The sequence below is a fragment of the Thamnophis elegans genome, chromosome 2, assembly GCF_009769535.1.
Source record: "Thamnophis elegans isolate rThaEle1 chromosome 2, rThaEle1.pri, whole genome shotgun sequence".
NCBI lineage: Eukaryota > Metazoa > Chordata > Lepidosauria > Squamata > Colubridae > Thamnophis > Thamnophis elegans.
In genome coordinates, this window is record NC_045542.1 from 169,440,257 (window position 1) to 169,462,485 (window position 22,229).

Genomic DNA, 22,229 nt, shown 5'->3' on the forward strand with positions numbered 1-22,229 from the left:
AAGAAAGACCAGCTCTGGAGATTTCAGAGTTGGGCCTGGAGGAACATCTGGAAGATGCTGCCAAGCAAGGAATGGAGGAAGGAATGGAGGAAGAAGTGAGCCCAGGAACCTCAGAGGAACAAGCGGATGAGCACTTGGTTGGAGAGGAAAGTGGAGAGACGCAGCTGCAGCTGGAGGGCTCACAGACCCAGCCAGAAGCCCAGGATGGATGAGGATTGCAGCTGCAGCTGATCAGAAGGGATGGGGAGAAACTGCCTCCTCCACCAGAGGACTGAACGGAGGGAGGCACAATGGAGGTCGGTGAGGCTACTCAGTCACAAGGAGCCATTTTCCTCAGTCAGTGGGGGTTGCCTAATGAGTCAGGACACCCAGTCATCGCTGATGGATTGAAGAGGGTTGGCTGCTGCCTGAGGCAATCTGAGCCGTGATTGGTTGCCTTGAGTGAAAAGGGGGAGTTTCCTGCTTTCCCGCCTGGTGTGCTCTCTGTGGTTTACCTCATGATGTTCCAGCCACATTGATTTACCTGATGATGCTCCTGCCTGCCTCTCTCTTTTTTTTTACTGTAAATATATTTATTTATGTAAAACCACAAGTTTTTGTCAGTATCTCTGACTCCATTTGGACCCTGGCTGACAGTGACCTTGGCTTTATCCCACAAAAGACGGCAATGACAACACTAAGCATCACCATTACTGTTCTTTCTTATTTTTTTCTTCTATATTTCCAAAAATAAAATATAAAGCAAAACAATAAAACAAGAATTACCAAAAATACACAGGAAAAAGAAAAGGAATATACAACAAATATAACATTAATGATAAACATATGACTCTATGACCTCCACTGTAGTTGACTGCTGATATCTGTACCTACAAATCTAATAGGTTCACTCCAGTGGTTACACCAGTGTAAACATAATACATTTTTCATCCATACTCATTAATTCATAATTTTACACACTTCTCTTGATAAATACCTCAGATGTGCAAGTGTTTTATCCATCAATCAAATTGACCCAATACTTTTTCTATCTAAGACAGCTGTGGGTGGGGAGCTGTTGAGCCTCTTGCATAGGGCAACAGAAAAGGATTCACAGGGAAGCAAAGCTTAAGGGAAGGGACCTGGAGTGAGCCCCTCTATCCGCTCTGGAGGACGGGCCCTTAAAATAAGGATGACTGCCCTGGTTTGTCTCTGCATGGCTGTGATGGGAGACCACCAGGTAAGATCAGAATAGGAGGCTGAACTGGGAAGCAATTCCAACAAATCAACCATGGTTAGCTACATCAGTAGATATAAGGTATCTTGCCTCTGTTATCTCTAGGTGCTAAATAATAAGCGATAAATACATCAATATGTGAATAAAAAATAGTCTCTTAATACATACATTAAAATACATTAAAATGGGTTGTCCCAAGTCAACCAGCAGATAATCACATCAATAAATTGCAAGGCATAATGGCCACACTGTGTTAAATAATAGCAATATACCAATACATGAATACATATACATATCAATACATATAAAGGTAGTCCTGGAGTCCACTTAGAATTCATCCAGCTGCCCACTTCCATCTCCATGGCGTCCAAGGAAGGGGCGGCCTAGAGGTCCCCATACCAGGGCTGACCCAATGCTGGCCTCCGGCCAATCCCTGGCCTTAGGAGCTGGGCACAGAGCCCAGGGACATGGGGCAGCAGAAATCAAAGACCAGGCTTTGTAAGCAAAGGATCCTCAGTGATAGGATGGGAGACCACTAGGAGAGGGGAAGGGGGTGGCGAGAGGGCAATGGGGCTGCTGGTGGGCTACTGCTAAGGCAGGGCTTCCCTCAGACCCTCCCTCTCCTTCTTTTCTTCCTTCCTTTGTCAAGAAGGGACAAACAGAGGGTGAGACCACGACCCAAGACAGGAAACCACCACCAGGGGTCGGGAGGAGGGGGAAGGGGAAGATTTCAATGCAGACAACAGTCTAAGCTCCTTCCCCGATTACTCTCCTTGCCTGGGGAGGAGGGGAAGAGAGGGGGAAAGGGGTCGCTCCGGAGGAGCCTGGCGAGAAGAATTAGGAGGGCCTCGCTGTGGCTGCGTTCACACAATAGGCGCAACCAGGTCGTTCGCAGGCTGAAGGTCGCTGTCCCTGGTCCCACGGATTAGGCTCCGTATTGTGGGCAAAGTTTGCCTAGACGCCTCTCTCTTGCCGAGACGTTGCAGTTTGTGCAACAGACAGTGCAGTTTCACCCTCCCCTCCACTTCTGTTGCTGTTTCCATTGGTTTGTTTAAGGCTTAGGGCGTGGCGGAAAACTTAGAAATCTGAGCTCCGTCGGTGGACGGAGATGCTTTCAGCTTCTGGGCGCGAGGTCTTCGGTGCGGGGGGGGCGGAGGGCCACGTGGTCGGAGGGCGATGGAGCTGTCCTGGGCGCCCCTCTGGCTCCTGTGGGCTGTGTTGGAGTCCTCCGTGCCGGGGAGCCGCTGCGGTGAGTTTCTGGAAGGCTTTGCGACCTGGTGGGAGGAGATTGAAAGCGAGAGGAGGGGGACGCCTGTCCTGCCTGGGTCTCTTCCCCCACATTCACCCTCCGTCTCAAATTCCTTTCCCAGCGGGAAAGGCCCCCCTTCCCTCGTCCTTCGCTCAGCCTCGTTCAAGAACTTTTTTGTGTTCTCAGTGTAATTACTATTTGCATTTGAGCAAGGAGAGAGAGAGAGAGAGAGAGAGAGAGAGAGAGAGAGAGAGAGAGAGAGAGAGAGAGAGAGAGAGAGAGAGGCTGTCCTCGGGACGCACGTGAGGCTCTCTCCACCAGTGCCGCACATGCAAAGGAACTGCCTGAGTTTTATCGCTCAGGTTTCTGAGGAAAAAACCGCTTAAAAGGAATGGAGCCGAGGTTTGAGAACTGAACTGGAATGATTGGAATGCAAGAATAACATAGGGGGGATTCGGTGAGGCAGCTCCCGGAGGAAAATACTCCTTCTGGAAGAGCCGTTCTCAGAAAGCGCTACCGATCCTGCAACTATCCCACCAGCTCCGGTCACCGTCCTATCGGCTCCAGTCGCTGTGACTGCCGTTTTTGGACGCCGACCTGGCTTTGTCGTGGGGGGGGGGGCACCGGTTCACCGCTGTTTCCATCTGTTTTGGTCTGTTTTGGTCATCGCAGCCGGCCTTGCTGCGTCGGGGCGGCTGCCGATCTTGGCGCTGCCCCGCCTGCTCCAGTCGCCCGCTCCAATTGCCGCGGCCGCCGCTCTATCTGTTTGAGCCGCCGTGGCTCGGCCTGTAGCTTGGAGGGGACTGCTGGCCCTGCCGTTTCATCCGCTCCAGCCGTCGACCGTCCCTGCTGCCTTAGGGGCGCAGCTAAGTTGCCGCTGTTTCGCCCACCCGGCCATCGCGACTGCCGTCCCATCGCCGCCGGCCTGGCTTTGCCGCTTTGGAGTGGGGGGCGCTGGGTCACGCCGCTGTGCCTGCCCTGCTGCCCGTGGAGCTGGAGAAGCCTGTGTTGGTGTGACCTGGGGCTGGGCGGCTGGCCTTTCTGCCGCCGCCGTTCCACCCTGGATGCGGCTCCCCCTCCCTCCCTCCTCCTCTTCCTCGCTGTGGCTTTGGCTTCGGACGCCGTTGCTGCTGGACGCTTCGATCTATGCCCCCCCAGAGGGGGAGGACAAGATCGAAGAGAATGGGGAACTTGCTCTTTTCAACCAGCACCAGCCTTTCCAGTCCCCCCAGACTTTGGCACCTTTCCCAGACTGCCTGGGGGAAGAGTGAGGAGTTTTCCTCCCCCCCCTCCAAATTGTTACCAGCTCAGCCGCCTCAGACTGCGCTGATCTAAGAATCTGCATTTTAACTTGTGTGCTGAGTGTATGATAGTACGATTGTAAGAATGAATGTGCCCACTTTTAAATTAATTAGTTAATTATTTTTATTGCTGTTTTTGTATTTTAACGATTATTGTGGGGTGTGTTTGTGCGGAATGCTTGTTGAATGAATGCGATGGGACTAGGGGTGCGACCTGGAGCCCCCTCCACTGAGTGCAGAAGCAGAAGTGGATGGGGGCCTGGATCTGCCCCTCGCCCTAGAGTGAATGCTGTGTGTGGCCTGCCGGGAAGAATGGGGCCATGGGAGAGGGGGGGTCTACGGGTGGGGAAGAGGGTCGGAGCATTTTGGTCATGCCCGGGAGGGGCAGATATGACAGGAGCCGTAGGGCTAGCCATTACCGGGGAAGAAGGACTCCCTACATTACAACGATTCCTTGTCCCGGCCCTTCAGGTTCACCTCAAGAACCTGGTGGCAGAGGAGATCAGGGCCCTGATCTCAGGTTGCTGTTGCTAAATGCCAGGTCTGTTGTGAATAAGGCTCCCCTCGTCCAGGACTTGATATTAGACGAGGTGGCAGATCTGGCATGTATAACTGAAACCTGGCTGGGCCAAGAGGGAGGAGTCCCCCTCTCAGAAATGTGCCCAGATGGGTTTCAGGTGCTTCACCAACCACGATTTGGATGAGGGTGTTAGGTATGTAAGCTAACAGTTGGGTTAGCAATATATAAGCCATGATAGTAGTACTGTTTCTTTAAGTACTGCTGCAAATGTAACCACTGTTGCTGTTACCTCAAGCAGCCATAAGCTGGAGCCAGAATGACTGTTAGCTCTCTGTTTGTTAAATGCTGATCGGTGGGTGAACTCATCAAATTTGCGAATCACCCCCAAGCTGGCCAGAATAGCCAACACTTCAGAATACAGGCTAAAGATACAGAAGGATCTTGATACACTTAAGCATTGGGCACTATCTAATAAAATGAACTTCAAAGGAGTAAGGTTCTACGTTTAGGCAACAAAAGCGAAATGCACAGGTACAGTATACTTGCTCCCAGTAGTAACTGTGAAAGAGGTCTTGGCGTCCTAGTGGACAACCCTTTAAATATGAGCCAGCTGTGTGCAGCAGCTGCCAAAAAGGCCAACACAGTTCTAGGCTGCATAAACAGAGGAATAGAATCAAAATCACATGAATTGTTAATACCACTTTATAATGCCTTGGTAAAGCCACACTTGAAATACTGCATTCAGTTTTGGTCACCATGATGTAGAAAAGATGTGTTATGTCTGAGCCAAGGCAAACACGAGGTGTCAATCATCTCCACCTGATGACAGGATTGGTCGGTCAATGTAGGCGTCACCCAGGGAAGCTAACATCGTTCTAATTGGTTGCCGGTTTTGACAGCTACTATATAAAGAGCTGTCAAATCAGAGTTTCTCGGTTCTGTCATGATTTGTGCATAGTTGATGTGGGAATAAATCTTACTGTTGAATGGATCACCTCAGTCAAGTTATTTAATATTAGAACATAATACTCAGGATGATGTGCCTTTCTGTGTGTGGTACAGCTTCTTGGACCTGAAGCAGAGGTGGCATTCAGCAGGTTCTGGCCAGTTCTGGAGAACCGGTAGCAGAAATTTTGAGTAGGTCAGCCAAGAGTTGCTTGAAAACTTCTTTCAGGGTTAATTTCATGACTGGAATCCTCCAAAGTACAGCAGATGGTTGGCCTCCTGTTTCAGAGCTGCTTTTCATGATAGCAGCAAGGGAGGAGCTAGAGCTGCAGACCCCCCCCCCAAATTACCTGTTACGTATTGAAATAAATAGCTGAAACTAGCTGATGAAGTTCTAACTCAGGTTCGCTATTGAAGCGGGAACATACTTTAATCGGATTCATTGGCCAGCTGACAGCTTCCTGTGAAAGCAGTGCTGTCAGCCAGGCTGTTACTGTTGTTCTTATCAACTAATAAAAAGAACTTTGCTGAATTCACTCTGGCCTCATCTCCATTCTCACCCCTAACTTAATACCAGCCTTTACCCTGTTCTCTTTCCAGGCTCCCCCAGGCACTCTTTGTGCTATTCCTATCTGAGGGTGTCAGAATCCAGCCAGGGACTGCCGGAGTTCCTCTCCATGGTCCACCTGGATGATCAGCCCATCACTCAATATGACAACAACACCATGAAGATGGTACCCTGGTTGGAGATGGTGGATACAACGATCCTCGTGGCCCTTGAAAGGGTGTTTGGGGCTGACCTGGAGTGGCTATCAAAACTCAACCACAAGGCTGGAGGTAAACAGAGGCTCTCAAATCCCAAATTCTCCCTCCAATCTTACTTTTGGCCTCTTGTCACTTCAATTATCAGGAGAGGCAAGCAGGCAAAATCCCAAAGGTGCTTTTTCCAAAAGTCCAAAGGTTTTGGTAAAAATCAGCTTTGGGACAACCATGATTGAAAATCGTCAAAGCTGGCAAAAAATAGAAAGTAGGTGGCTTGAACCTTGGATGGTTGACATGATATGGAAAGGAAAATATCGTTTGAACACCAATGGCTGCAAGGAGCATAATGGTGAGATATCCTTTCCTGTAAAGCAGGGGTGTCAAATTCAAGGCCCCCAATCTGGATCTGCCCCACAGGGTGCTTAGATCTGGCCCTTGGGGCCGACCTGGAAATATCAAAGGACCGGCCCACAGTACCTCTGCCAGCCAGAAACAGGCCGCACACAACCTCCGGCAGCCCATTTTCAGCAGGCAGAGTGCTGCAGGAGGCTATGGAGGCCGAAAACAGGGTGTGAGCCCCGTTTTGGCCTGCAGAGGCACTGCAGGCTATTCTTTGATATTTCCAGACTGGCCCCATTGGCAGGAGACAAGAGTACTGCAGGAGGTAGAGGCCGCCCTCCCTGTGCCACGTTTTGGCTGGCAGAGTGTTGCAGCAGGCAGCATCTTCTTCACCTTCTCTTTTATCAGCATCTGCCAATTAGAACTCGGTACCCTTCAAGATTTGAATGGCTGTTGATCAGAAGAGCCAAAAACCTCTGGCTCTTCACCCAGGTCTTTGACGGGAGAGAGTGAGCCCCCTTACTTTTCATCTTTTATCTTAACATTTTACCTGTGATTGATTTCATTGTAAAATTTTTGATTGTTCTGAGCCACCCAGGGTCATTGAGAATTAAGTGGTATATCAATTTTGTAAATTGTTGTGAATATTAAGTCCTCTTCTAGGGCTGTGTCAGAGGTAGTAAGAAAAATTGACTGTTGAACAGGCAGTTTTTCGAGCCATCTGGAGAAATCGTTAGTTCATTTATGTTCTGCTTATATACAAAAGAGTTCAGTCTCAATTCTACATTATGGGATTGAGACTATTTGTGCCAGGAAGTAAATCTCCCTTTGTCTGGAATAGCTGTTTTGAATGCAAAGGGGAAAAATGCATCTTGAGCCTGTGTCAAATGCCCAGCATGGCCATGCCTACCCTGAACACCCAGTGGTGGGTTCCTACCAGTTCGGATCGGTGCTGCTGAACCAGTAGTGGTTTGATGGCCTGGGTCACTGGAACTGGCAGCGACCCAGGCCTGCCATGCCCCCGAACCGGTTCCCCAGTCTCTTCTCCCATAGTCGGCATGTTTCTGTGCATGCGCAGAACAGTTTTCAGGAACGCCCTCTCTCAGCGAACCAGTAGTGAACCGATTAGGAACCCACCACTGCGACCACCCCCAACCCTCTGAGGTCAAACACAACCCTGATGCAGCCCTCAATGAAATCAAGAGTGAGACCCCTGGTGTAGAGAAAAGAAAGCACCCTTCACCCACTCCAAGATCTCCGTCTCTTGTTCTTCATGATCTGGCCGCAGCCCAAAACAGTCCCTGATCACACAAAAGCGATTCCCCCTACTCCACTGTAAGAAAGAGGAGAGGAAAGATCCATTTTCAGCACTTTCATTGCATCAGTGGCCCTGTCTAGCCATCTCATCCTCTGCCGTCCCCTTCTCCTTTCTCCTTCCATCTTTCCCAACATCAAGGTCTTCTCCAATGAGTCCTCTTCTCTCATTTGGTGGCTAAAGTATTTGTTCTGACCCAGGCTTCCCAAGAGCATGAAGCAAACTCCTTGTCCCGACAAATTTTATTAATTGACTGTGAATTCTGCTCATTCACATCCAGCAAAGCCTTTCAAGGGAGGATTTACACTCACAGACCTTCTCTGGTTTGGAGAGTTGCCAGGCCGATATCTGCAAAATGTGGCAAGGGGTCTCAGAGAGTCATGAACCAATTAAGCAAACTTATTGTCTCCTTCAAACTCCACTCCCCTTTCACTCCTCTTTTATTTACTCTGGGAGGGGCCATTCATCATCCACTTGTAATCTTACTCCCAAGTCAACCCCTGTTCTTTAGCTGTTCCCTTATCTGGCAACTCTGCGCATGGGCACCCTGGGAACAGGCCCCAGCTATTTGTCTGCCTCACTGATGTCTGACGCTGAAGGCAGCTGATAACTGGCATATGGCTCTGGCCTCATCTCTGCCTCCAACACAGAGCCCTCATCAGAGGCTTCCCCAGACTCCAGGACTGGCCCAGGTTCCTCCCCAACCTCTTCACTGTCCGAATCAGCTGCCAGCTCTGGTGGCTGCTGGTGGGCCACAACAGTATTTCAGCTTCAGGCTCAGCTGGTGGGATGGAAGTAAACATTTGAATCAATGGTGGGGTGTCCAGGCGAGAGGAACTCTGGATTATTCCTATCCCATCTTTCAGGGCTTCACACCTGGCAGGTGAGTCTGGGCTGTGAGCTCAAAGAAGACGGGAGCAAAGGAGGGTTTTTGCATTATGGCTACAATGGGATGGACTTCATCAGCTTCGAGAAGGAGACCCTGAGATGGGTGACAGCTCAGCCCCAGGCCCAGAAGGTCAAGGAGAAGTGGGAAGATGATACAAGGAAGTCCCAGAGGAATATAATCTACCTGGAGGAGACCTGCATTAACATGATGCAGAAATACCTGCCTTACCAGAAGGAGGCTCTTCTTCAGACAGGTGAGTCACCAAATGGGCCCTGGTTTTACCATTTTTTTCTGGGGTCCCCCCTCCCAATATTTTTCTGCACCTTCACATGCCGGACAGGAAGAGATTTGGGCACTTACCAAATCAAACTATAGAAGGATGGCGGGGGGGGGACATCTTCAATGCCCCCTAAAATAAGTTTTTCTAAGATAAAAACCAATGAAACTAATTAAGCAAGAGATGGAGGCTGAGATCCATTTGCATTTCCATGAGAAAATCTTGCAGAGCAGAAGAAAGTCTAATTCTCACATCCAGCTGAACCAAAAGATAATTTTCTTCTTAATTTCCATCTGGACCAACTTTTACAAATTCAATGTGGGGTATCCAAACTAAATCAGCACCCAAGCAGTACAATTAGTTTGGTATGTGTCCCTTTCAAAAGTAAAGCTAAAGAGTTCAGTGTCCCCATCTTTTGAGGGTCCCAGAGATTCAGGAGAGGAGAGGGAGCAGTGGGAGAAGGTGACCAAATGAAGTCTTAACTACCTATTAAACTGTCTTGACACAAAGACCAGAAAATCCTGAGAACTCTGTTGTTGCTGTTTCTGCAGAGCCCCCCGTGGGGAAAGTGACTCACAAGGTGATGGACGACAGCCTGGAGATCCTCATCTGCCAGGCCTTTGGCTTCTACCCCAAGGAGATCCAGGCCACCTGGATCAGGGATGGAGAAGTCTGCCACAATGAGACCCTCCATAGGAACGTGGCCCCCAACTCAGATGGGACCTATTATGTCCAGCTCAGCATTGAGATCGACCCCAAGGAGAGGGACCACTTTCGGTGTTACCTGGAGCACGAGGGCTTGCAGGAGCCCCTGGTCTTGTCCTGGAAGGAGGAAACAGGTGAGAGCCTGAGCGGTTATAACATGTCACATCTTGGTGAGATGGGTGGCATCTATATTTACTAAATAAATAAATAAAAATGTGTAGGTTATTCACCATTGTTAGCTGGTTTTCTGCTATGTCATCTAAAATTTTCCGAAGGAAAGGAGGAAATTTAGGACTGTGTCCAGTGATTATTGAGAGTGGAGTTGGAAGTGGAAACTTAAAAATAAAGACATGAGAACATGATATGATATGGAGATAGAAGATATGAGCAATACGAAACACGGTTTTGTTTTCTGGCAGAATTATCTGATGGGACAAGTTGCACCAGGTCATTCAATGCCCTTTTCATCAGGGGAGGCTGGATTTTTTTTATTAATAACATTTTTTAATTTGTTTTTTTATACATCTTATTGCATGAATGGTTTGATTCCTGGGTGTCATATAGTTCAATACGAATAAACATAACAGTATTGTTCCTAATAACTACTCTTCATTTTTAGTTTTACTAATATATAACTTCTTCTATCATCCTTCAATTCTAAACCTTTTCATATTTCTGCCATATGTTGGATCATCTTAATATCTGTTTTTACTATTTATTACTTATCTCTACCTCTACCATAGTCTTCCCACCTTCCCCTATCATTCTAATATTCAAAGTTGTGATCTTTACTTTTTTCATTATTCAATATTTCAATATGCACTTCTAACATCAGTCATCATCTTTCAAACATTTAGTGTATATTCATTGTTAATCACATTTTTACATATTTAATATTTTCCCAACCCTTCAATCCTTATGTTTCTGATATTAATACTCTTGTTTTCATTGAAATATGTTCTTTCTTTGTCTAATCTCAAATTACTTAATCCTAACTTTTCACTGTTAATCACCTTTTAATACATATTTAATAATATCCTTATACAAATTCTGTTTATCTAATTTACAAACTACTTTTCAACCTACATAATTATAATAATAATATAGATTATATTATTACATTACTAATATATACTCAAAAATGATTTTTATTTCTTACACCACATACAAAGCAGTTCTCCAACTTATATAATTCTAATATTCATACACATTGTTGAAATACTTTCATAGCATATTTTGCTTTACATTCTTTTTCTTTCCCTTTATCCCACATCTTTCACCCTCATCCAAATTTTTAATCTTCTTTTGGGGGAGGTTGTCTCCCATACACATCTTTTAATTCTTTTATTTCACCTATTTTTGAATCTGTATTAGGACTACTATGCCCTCTAGTTTTCTCTCCCTTCATCCTCCCCGCCGCACTGTCTAGTTCTATGGCTACCTGTTCTAACCCCCCTTTTCTCTCTCCAGCTGTTTTCCTTTTTCTCCCATTTCCTTTTCACATCTTTCAGAATATTATCTTCTGTTCTAATCCCTAATTCACCATCAATTGTACTAATATCTTCTTCTTGTTGTCTTCCACTCCTTTGCTCATTCTAGTGTTTCCATTCTTTCCTCCTCCTCCTATTCTTTATTTGTTGTTCCTTGTGTTATATTTTCCAATTTTTGAGCTACATGTTCTGTATAAACATTTTTTTCATCTCCTTGTGTTGTTCTTTTATAAAATCCTTAATAACTTGGTAGATCAGCTCTATTTTTTATTTCCACTTGCTTCCATTTTACAGTCAATCCAATTTTTTAAAAAAGAAACCAGGAGTTTAATTTGTTCCAAACATTTTAATTTGCTCAACAATATTCAGAATCACTTGGTTAAAAGTCTTGTTTATTGTTTAAGTTTCCAGTAATTTTAAGGTAGATACTTATAATCCAGCAATTTAAACAGTCCCAAAGTTGCACAGGTCTCCTTTTAGCAGCAGATGGCGCTCAGACTTACACTTGGTACTACCTCTCTGCATAATGCTAATATTCCAATTTTAATTCTTTTAAATTATAAATCCAGTAGTAGGGCAACATTTGTAATTGTAAAAAAACAAGCTGCACATCAAATTCCAGTATTATTTAAAATACCTTTTCAATCCCACATCTTCACTTTGAGAGTTCAATTTTCCTTTCCTTAATTTTCTTTAAACAATTTCTCTTTTTAAATATTCTGATTTTTTTAATGTGCTTGTTCCACCGCTAGCCAATAGTTCCCATACGCTCCCCCCTTGAATTTCTTGGGATTGTTTTTTACTAAAAAATAATCTCTTACCTAGTTCACAAGCAACTCACTTTCTCTCCTCTTGCACAATTTTCGGTTTTCAGGCTGTCTTCCACTTCATGGCAGCCATGTTTGCTGCCGCTGCTCCCTGTCGGCTGAGGGGGCTTTCCTAATCAGGGAGGGGAGATGTGGCTCCCCTCTACCTGCTAGGCGGTCCACCACTCCTACAGAGTGGCTATGGTCCAAATTTGGACACTCCAATAAGGAGAGATTGGAGCTGGCTGCAGAGTTCACAGATCAGGCTTTCAATGGTGCCAGACGTACAATTGGAGGTCCTGGATTTTGACAGCCCAGCAAGATAAAAACCAATGCCGGCTACTTCAGAACTATTCCTTTTGCAAAACTATAATATTCTTAACTATTGAAATCTGCACATGTTTTCTCCTCCCTCCGTTTAGCTCCAGGTAAAGAAGGGAGGGATCTGCGAGACACACTTATTTAATCTGATTTCTTGGCCCAGGCTGAAGCACCATTTATCTGCCTGCTGCCTTGGTTGTAGTTCTTCCTTCTGCCCTTCAAGGCCTTCTGCCCCTCAGAGGGGAGGAAAGCTTCCTTCAGGTGGGGGAACTGCCTGGAAACTAGTTCAGATTGGGAAAAGCTTCCATTGCTCAGCATTTCCATGTCAGGGAAGTCAGCATCTGTCTAATCAGAACCATTTTTCTCTTTTTTTAGAACGGCTGTTATTTCCTTTGGTGAGAATTGTGATTCTTATAATCTTGATACCTGTGACTCTCTGCCTGATTGGTAAGCAAAATACATCTATTCACCCCAAATCCTGTGTATTTCTGTGTTGATGGATCTAGTGTGATGGGAGAGAACCTCCCTGACATTTGCAGCCAGGATCCCCACAAGGCCCTTGCCTGTAATTCTAATTTCGAATGAGAATTAAGAAGAAAGAAGAAACTGTGCAGCCATTTTCCCATTTCCTGCAAATCTCAGAATATTCAACCTTGCTGCTATTGGGGGGGGGGGTAGAGCCTCTTTGGCCCTCATGGACTTTCTTCAGAGGAGCAAATATCAAATATCAGGGGTTCAGGAGTCAAAGAAAAGTCCCATAAATAATGTCTGAATTGCCAGAAAAGCCATAATCTTGCCCTGAAGATGATCCTAGTGCCTGGGACCTCCAGTTAAAGGTTGGGGTAATGGAAAGAGGTGACCCATGTTTTCTGCCCCTACTTGCAATCACACTAAAGAACAGACAACTGCAGAAGGGAAGATCCATGGAAGGAGTCACTGCCTCCTTGGCTCAGAACAAGAGAAGTGAGATGTAGAAAGTGTTTCCTCAGTTGAGCATCAGCAAGTGTGGCTCAACACAACCAGGTCATTTTCCCAGCAGCAATGAGGAAGTGCTTTGCCATTTCTCTCCTCTAGGAGGGGCCTTCTGACTTGCTTGCAATTGGTCTGGCTTGCTTGCCAGTCTCAGATGAAAGTGATAAACCTGTCAGACCTTGCTTAGCTTTTCAAGATCAGCCACGATTGCTGGTACTTGGATCTTGCTGGGTTGGGACTGGAGTATAAATCAAAACAAACATTGTGAGAATTGGATTAAGAACTACTGTGTTTATATGGGAATACATTCTGTGTTGTACCAATTCCCAAAAGTTTAACATCCTTGCTCAAAAGTAATTGATGTTGGCCATGGTCCTATGAGGATAAGTTGGGATTGGGGTTTTGGAGGATAAATCAAAACACACATGGGGGGGAGCGTCATCTGTCTTGTACCAATAACAGAATTCCCAGAGGTGCAGCATCATTGAATAAAAGTCACTGATGAGTTAGTACAGGGGTCGGCAACCTTAAACACTCAGAGCGCCATTTGGACCCGTTTCCCACAGAAAAGAAAACACCAGGAGCCACAAAACCCTTCCCGTGCCTCACTATTTCCTGAGCAGCCACAAAACTAGCATTAAATGTTCTGTTTTCTTCTGAGACTTTTCTTTTCCTGGATTTATCCATGGTTTGCCTACTGGGAGTCGAAAAGCTCATTAGATGCACATGCCAGCAAGTATCACACATTGGTGGTTGTGATGCATTTTTTGAGGAACTGGGAGCTGCAGTAGAGAGATGAAAGAGCCACATGCAGCTCCAGAGCCTCGGGTTGCTGATCCCTGTTTTAATAGAAACCCCTACTGGGAACAGCACTGCTAGCCACCTCTGAATGGTTTCACTGGTGGTGAAGAAACAGGACCATGTTGTCCTATAGGAGCTCAAATAGGAACATGAACAGTTTCAACTTGATCATTTCTCAATATCCCCAGGAACGTCCTTTCCACTTCCCCATGGTCAGCACCTCTAGACAGCCAATAAATAAGTTACCTTCTCTCTTTGCCATATATTAGGCTGCTGGATGATATACAGGAAAAAACTCCATCAGGCAATGACAACTTGCCTCAATCACCTTCCTTTAGAAAAACGTTTTTCTTCCTCTACTTTTACCATTGAAGATGAGATTCAATTACAGGCGATGTTCCCACCCAAAATGACATCAGAGGTGAGGCTCACTATTGCTGAAGTCTATTTAATAGACAAAACTACCACTACTACTACTACTACTACTACTACTACTACTACTACTACTACTACTACTTCTACTACTACTTCTCCTCCTCCTCCTCCTCCTCCTCCTCCTCCTTACCCTTCTTCTTCTTCCATATCCATCATCGGACATTGGCGATCCTATTTTTATCAACAGCCACACGAAAAAGTGCTGTTAAAATTTGTCCAAAATGGTCCCTTAAATTTTGAAGCCGTGATGTTCTTCTTCTGCCTGGACCTCGTTTGCCTTCAGTCTTTCCCCGGAGGATTAAGTGAAGGATGCCATATTTTTCTGGGTGTCGCATCACGTGTCCGAAATATTCTTTCGCTTTTTAATTGTTTTGAGGATTTCCCTTGGCTTTCCCAAGCAGCTAATCACCTCCTCATTTCTGATTTTAGACAAAACCTGGGGCTTGAGAATATCTGAGAGCCAACACCTTCAGGATTGTTGGGGTGGGGAATTCATCCTCAAAGTCTTCCCAAGGCAGCCATGGAGGGACGGTGGGTTGTCTGGTACTCCTCTGGGGCTCAGCCCCTCCTCTTGGGGATGCTCTGATCTGGTTCATATACAAGGAAAAATCAGTCAAAGCTCATCTCCTCTGGCCCTCCAGCTCCAAGGGAGGAGAATGAGACAGGAAAGGGCCTAGTAGCAGGAAGTGGGGCACCCTGGGAAAATGGGGAATTTCTGTCCAGGAAGGACTAGGGGTGAGGGGGAGAAAGAGAGGGTGAGCTAGAAAAAGATGGGTGGAGGCCAGGGGTGGGTTCCTACTGGTCCTTGCCGGTCCTTGTGGACCGGTTGGTCGGTGAACCCGGAAGTAATTAACTTTCGGGAACACTGGCAATGTTCCTTCTAAGGTGCACGGCTGCGCACGTGGCAAGAAAACACAGCGCAGCAGTTTCTAACTGCCGCGCAGTGATTTCTGTCACAGGGTCTGGAAGCTGTGGGGCCTCAGAAAATCTAGTGTTAGCAGGGACGTGGGGACGGCAGCAGGAGCTTACGCGGCACAGCCGGTTTCCTAGGACCTCCTAGGCACTGGCTGCGCTGCTCATTACCATCAGTCATCCCATTTTCAGCAAAGCAAGCCCAGGGAGGCGGCAAAGGAGTTCCCCGCGCTTGCTTTGCTGAAAATGCGGTGACTGACAGTAATGAGCAGCGCAGCCGGCACCTAGGAGGTCCTAGGAGACTGGCTGTGCCGCATAAGCTCCTGCCGCTGTCCCCGCACCCCTGCTAACATCTGAGCTGGGCCCCACATTACCCCTCCTCCTCCGCCATGCTTTTGAGGAGCCATGAGGCTGCGGAAGCCAGTAGGAAGGCAGCGGAGGGGGCGGGAGCAGAAAAAAAAGGCATCATGGTTTCCCCAAAGCACAGTGGAGGAGGAGGAGGCGACGGCAGGGGTAACATGGAGCCCAGCTCAGGTGCTCCGAGCGGAGGGGGAGGCGCCGCCGCTGCTGCCATGGGCGGGGGTGCCAGCGGGAGCTTTGGCGGCTTCACCTCAGCTGCAGCACCAGGCAGCAAATGTGGTGGTGCTGTTGGAGGAGGAGGAGGCGGCAACAGCAGTTATTCTGGTGGCGGCGGGGACTCGTCGGCATCTTCAGCAGCAGCCCTGCCCCCTGTGAAAAAAACAAAATGGAGCAGATCCGTGCAGATGACGTCACCGCAACGTGACTGGAGAAGGAATTCTGGGAGTTGAAGTCCACAACTCTTACTTAAGCTGTCAGGTTTGAAGACCCCTGGGTTTTTTTTTCCCTAAAGGGTTAGGGGTGCAAGGATCTTGTAACTTGACAGCTTTAAGACTTGCATGCTTCAATGCCAGAGTTTCTGAATAGCTACTTGGACCGACCTAAGTACTAATTCATAATTTCATATCCGGTCACATGGGTGGCAAGCCACTCCCACAAAGGAGGCCACACCCACAGAGTAGGTTCCAACAATTTTTGAAACCCACCACTGGTGGTGGCCCTCTCGGATAAAGGCTTCTTGGTGATGATGAGCTGGAGGTATGAGAGAGACAAGAGGAAGGAAACACTGGGGAGAGAAGGGATGACCCCTTTCTAGAAGATCTCTCTCAGGGAGGACCTGTTTATGTGGAAGGGCAGTGCAAAGTTTAATCTTCTTTGGTTGCTTCCTTCCACACAGGGTTGCTGTGGGCAGAAGACAGAGCTAAGGGACAGACAGAAAAGACGTCTGAAGGCTTCCCCAGATGCCTATTCAGACAAGGTGGAAGAAGCAGTTCTGGAGATTTCAGAGGAGGGACCAGAGGAATGTTGGGAAGATGATGATGCCCCAAAGCCAGGAATGGAGGGGCTGGAGGAAGAAGTGAGCCCAGGAACTTCAGAAGGGCCCTCAGAGGAACAAGCGGATGAGCACCTGGCTGGAGAGGAAATGGGAGAGACGCTGGAGGGCTCACAGACTCAGCCAAAAGCCCAGGATGGAGAAGGATTGAAGCTGCAGCTGATCAGAAAGGATGAGAAGAACCTGTTGAGTTGGACTGAACAGAAGGAGGTGCAATGGAGGTCGGTCCATTGCCTCTTTCCTCCTATGGAGTAATACCAGCACATTCCTCCTTAGTCCAAGATTGGGACAATGTAGTGTTAGGAACAACCACACGTTTTTCCCTGCCATGCAGGTGCTGTCACTTTGTGGCTGCTGTTTACATGAATTCCAGCCTGTACTCCATGTGACCTCCGTTTGGACTTCAGACCTGCTTCTCAGACTTTGGCCTTGCACTTTGGCTTGGATTTGGGTGTGGATTCTGAACCATGCCTGGATTTTGCTGCTGTAGGGTCAGGCTAGGGACAGGGTAGGGCTAGGTTACACTTTAGTGTGGGTTAGTTTAAAATATAGTTAGGATAAGGTTAGGATTAGGGTGAGGGAGGGGGTGGGGTCGCTAGCCTGATGGCCTACCGATGGGCTGCTTCCACGGGTAGTGTCACGGTGCAGCCGGGAGTGGGGTTCTCCCCCCCCCTTTTACCGTGGGGTTATCCCTGGCTCCCGGGTGTTCTTTGCCCCCGATGGGAGGGGGTGCTGCTGGCTGCCGTCTCCTGCGGCTGGCCCTACAACTTTCGCCGTTACTCTTTATTACCCGCAGCCCACTTGACTTTCAGGCCTGCCTGGTTTCGCTCTGGACTATTGTGAACTACTATTCTATGCCCCACTATCCTTGGACTTTGGATATCTGTTCTTCGGGAGGCTTGGACACTATCCCCTGGCCTCTTTGGACTATACAATGGGCTCATAATCATAATCTTAATTTTTATATATTGGTAAATTTCTTTTATTCAAGTTTTATATTTATATGTATGGGGAGTGTATGGTATGACTGACTGACTGAATGTCCCACTTTTATTATTATATTGCTGTTTCTGTTTTTAACTTGTATTGTGGGGGAGTGATTGGCTGTATGTATGGGTTTGTCTGGCGGGCTGGGAGTTTATCCGGGACCTCCTGCACTGAGTGCTCTGGCAGAAGTGCTAGGGGGACCCGGGCCTGGTTCCGGCCCTTGGCTGTGTGTGTCGAAGGGCCTGCCGATGAATCCGGCAGCTGAGGGAGAGGGTGAAGGGACCACAGATGCGGGAGTGGGCCGGAACATAGGGGTCATAATGGGGAGGGGCAGATATGGCGGGAACTTCAGGGCAAGCCATTACCGGGGAAGGAGGGTTCCCTATATTAGAGGGATCCCCCCTTCCGGCCCTGTGAGTTCCACTCCAAAGCCAGATGGTATGAGTAATCAGGACCCTGGTCTCAGGTTGCTGTTGCTAAATGCCAGATCTGTGGTTCATAAAGCTCCCCTCGTCCAGGACCTAATTATAGACAAGGGGGCAGATCTGGCATGTATTACTGAAACCTGGCTGGGCCCGGAGGGAGGAGTCCCCCTCACAGAAATGTGCCCAGAGGGTTTTCAGGTGCTTCATCAACCGCGACCCCAGAGAAGTGGCGGAGGAGTGGCCATTGTTATCCGACAGTCTTTAGTTCCTCGTAGGATCCCTGCCCCAGAGCTTGTCGGGTGTGAGTCCTTGCTGGTGAAGATGGACCTTGCAGGTCAAGTGGGCTTGTTGTTGACGTACCTGCCTCCCAACAGCATGACAACAGCCCTCCCCTTGCTCCTTGAGTCAGTAGCCGAGCTAGCAGTTGAGTTCCCCAGACTTATGATACTGGGGAACTTCAACTTGCCTTCGCTCAGCGAACATTCTGATGGAGCACAGGAGTTCATGGCTTCCATGACAGCCATGGGCTTGACCCAAGTAATCCAGGGTCCGACTCACTCAGCGGGTCACACACTCGACCTCGTATTTCTCTTGGAGCATGGAGTTGTGATCTTGGTTTGAGGGGTAGTGAGATCTTGCCCCTGTCATGGTCAGACCATTTCCTACTGAGGCTTGACTTTCGGAGACCAATCCCCCGCTGTAGGGAGGAGGAACCGATTAGGTGGTTCCACCCCAGGCGTCTTATGGATCCTCAGGGTTTCCAGACGGCGCTTGGCGTTATGCCTGATACTCTCGCCCACAGTCTGGTGGAGACCTTAGTTGCTACTTGGAACTCGGTAGCGTCTGAGGCTCTCCACCGGATTGCACCTTTATGGCCAATCTGCGGCAGTGGATCCAGGAGGGCCCCTTGGTTCATCGAGGACCTCCGGGAGATGAAGCGCCAAAAGAGACGCCTAGAGTGCCGCTGGAGGGCCAGTAAATCCAAGTCAGATCGAGCACTTTTGAAAACCTGCATCGGAGCATATCTATCGGCAATACGGACAGCTAAGAACCATCACATTGCCGCTCTGATAGCGTCCGCTGAGTCACGCCCTGCCGCCTTGTTTAGGGTGACCCACTCCCTCCTAAATACGAGGGTTGCGGATAACCCCTTACAAGATAGAGCAGAGGAATATGTCCAGTTCCTCGCGGACAAAGTTGCTCGGATGGACCTGGACTCCAATTGCGCAGAGCCAGCCAGGGTACCGGGGGAAGGTCTTGAACAACATCTCTGGACTGACTTTCAACCTGTTGCTCCTGATGAAGTGGACAAGGCCATCGGAGCGGTGAGTACTGCCACTTGTGTACTGGACCCGTGTCCCTCCTGGCTGGTCGCGAACAGCAAGGAGGTGACGCGGAGCTGGATCCAGGCGATGGTGAGTGCTTCTCTTCGGGAGGGCTTCTTCCCACCGGCACTGAAGATAGCGGTGGTGAGACTCCTCCTGAAGAAGCCATCGTTGGACCCAGCTAGTTTGAACAACTACCGGCCAGTCTCCAACCTCCCTTTCATTGGGAAGGTTGTTGAGAAAGTGGTAGCCTCTCAACTCCGACGGTCCTTGGAGGAAGCTGATTATCTGGACGCCTTTCAGTCGGGATTCAGGCCTGGCTACAGCATGGAAACCGCTTTGGTCGCACTGACCGATGATCTCTGGAGAGCCAGGGATGGAGGTCGCTCCTCCATCCTAGTGCTCCTTTACCTCTCAGCGGCCTTCGATACCATCGACCATGGTATCCTTCTGCGACGGTTACGAGAGGTGGGAGTGGGCGGCACCGTTCTTCGGTGGTTCTCCTCCTACCTCTCAGAAAGGTCGCAGTCGGTGTTAGTTGGGGGAGAGAGGTCGACCCCTAGGCCCCTGAAATATGGGGTTCCTCAGGGTTCGGTCCTATCCCCCCTTCTGTTCAATATCTACATGAAGGTGAGATCATTCGACGGCACGGGATAAAATACCATCAATATGTGGACGATACTCAGTTGTATCTGTCCGCCCCGTGCCAACTCAGTGAAGCTTTTGACATGATGTGCCAGTGCCTGGAGGCTGTCAGGGTCTGGATGGGAGTTAACAAGCTTGTACTCAATCCAGACAAGACCGAGTGGCTGTTGTGTTTCCCTCCCAAGAATTTGGCCAATATTCCATCACTCAGGCTGTGGGGTGAAAATTTACGCCCCTCAGACAGGGCACGCAACTTGGGAGTCCTCCTGGACCCACAGCTGACCTTAGAACATCACCTGTCGGCTGTGACCAGGGGGGCATTTGCCCAGGTTCGCCTGGTGCACCAGTTGTGCCCCTACCTGAACCGGGAGGCTCCAAATTCTGTTGCAGGAAATACAACTTGAGCAACAGAGTTGTCAATGCCTGGAATCACTACCTGACCCCAAACACCCTATAATTTTAACCTTACACCATCTACTGTTGACCTCACCCCATTCCTAAGAAGGGGCATGCATAAGTGCACCAGCGTGCCTAACATCCCTGTCCGACTATCCCCATTTATTTGTACCTATTTCCTGTGTTCTTATTCATGTTTATTCTTATTCCTGTTATCTTGTACATGAGTGACAAACTAAATTAAATAAATCAATAAATGAATGAATAAAATAGGTAAAATGATAAAATAGATAAAAAGGATAAAATAAACAAAATAAACAAAATAAACAAAATAAACAAAATAAATAAAATAAACAAAATAAACAAAATAAATAAAATAATAAATAAAATAATAAATAAAATAAATAAAATAATAAATAAAATAAATAAAATAAACAAAATAAACAAAATAAATAGAATAAAATAAATAAAATAAACAAAATAAATAAAATAAACAAAATAAATAATAAAATAAATAAAATAAATAAAATAAATAAAATAAATAAAATAAATAAAATAAATAAAATAAATAAAATAAATAAAATAAATAAAATAAATAAAATAAAATAATAAATAAAATAAATAAAATATAAATAAAATAAATACCCTAAATAAATAAAATACACAATCATTGAAGCAGCTTGCCTTCAAACGTTTGTAAGAAGAGATTTTGGACAACCATTTGTCTGAAATTGTACTGGCTGAGCAGTGGGTTGGCCTAGAAGACCTCCAAATCCCTCCCAACTCTGTAATTCTGCTTCTCTGCACTGCTTTCTCTGCCCTGCACAGTACAGAGGGAGGGGGCAGAGGCCCAGAACTAGGGGTTTTCTTCAACTCTCTAACCCAGCCCCTTCCTCAAAGATCTGGCTGGCCCCTCCACAGCCCCCTCCCAAGAAGCTGTTCAAATCTACAGTTGCAATTCTCAGAAGCTCTGGAGATGAACACCTGAGGTTTCTCCCCATCTGTTGGCTCTTTGATGGATGCTTAGAAGCTTCACTTGATGATTCACCCTCTGAGGTTGCTGAACCCTCAACAGCTGCTGGGGGAAAGAAAGGAGGCAGCCCAAGACATCAAGTGCTTGAAGCAAAGGACACAAGGACACCTTATTTTGCATTTGTTCTGCATAAGATAAAGGTAAAGATTCCCATATGTGCTAGTCCAGTGATGGCGAACCTTTTTTGGCTCATGTGCCATAAGGGGGAGAGCACAGGGGGGGTCATGCATGGGCGTGCCGCACCCATAATGCAAAGTGCAACACTATGCACTATACACAAAGTCCAATATGCATGCGCGCATAAGAGCCACTCCCCCCTTTTTTTGCATGCTTTTTTCCACCTTCCCCAGGTTCCAGAGGCTTTTCGTCTGGGGAGGGCGAAAACATACTCTCCTCCCACCCCCGGGGGCCCTCTGGAGGATTCAGGAACCTTCAGGAGGCTTCCCTGAAGCCTCCGGAGGGCTTAAACCAACCCTACGAGCAAACTAGAAGTCCATTCTTGAACTTCCGGTTTGGCCATAGGGCCATTTTTTTGCACTCCGGAGGCTTCAGGAAAGCTCTTGATGCCTCTGGAGGTCCCTGGGGGGGCTCTTTTCACCCTCCCCAAGCTCCTATAAAGCCTCTGGAGCCTGGTGATGATGAAAAGTGGCTTTAAAAGAGGATGAACTCAGCTGGCCAGCCCGCATGCATGCTGGCTAGCTGACAGGGCAATGCCTCGCGTGCCCTGACAAATGGTGTGCCATAGGTTCGCC

General features: G+C 47.6%; 1 protein-coding gene across 1 annotated transcript; it reads left to right on the forward strand.

The window, feature by feature from the left end:
* The first annotated feature begins 831 nt into the window (after positions 1 to 831).
* LOC116503413 (major histocompatibility complex class I-related gene protein-like) lies at positions 832 to 12,647 on the forward strand. Its single transcript, XM_032209816.1, has 5 exons — positions 832 to 2,465; positions 5,832 to 6,068; positions 8,514 to 8,789; positions 9,365 to 9,652; positions 12,511 to 12,647. Exons 1-5 carry the CDS (start codon positions 2,393 to 2,395, stop codon positions 12,630 to 12,632), a joined length of 996 nt encoding a protein of 331 aa, XP_032065707.1. The 5' UTR covers positions 832 to 2,392; the 3' UTR covers positions 12,633 to 12,647.
* The last annotated feature ends 9,582 nt before the right edge of the window (positions 12,648 to 22,229 follow it).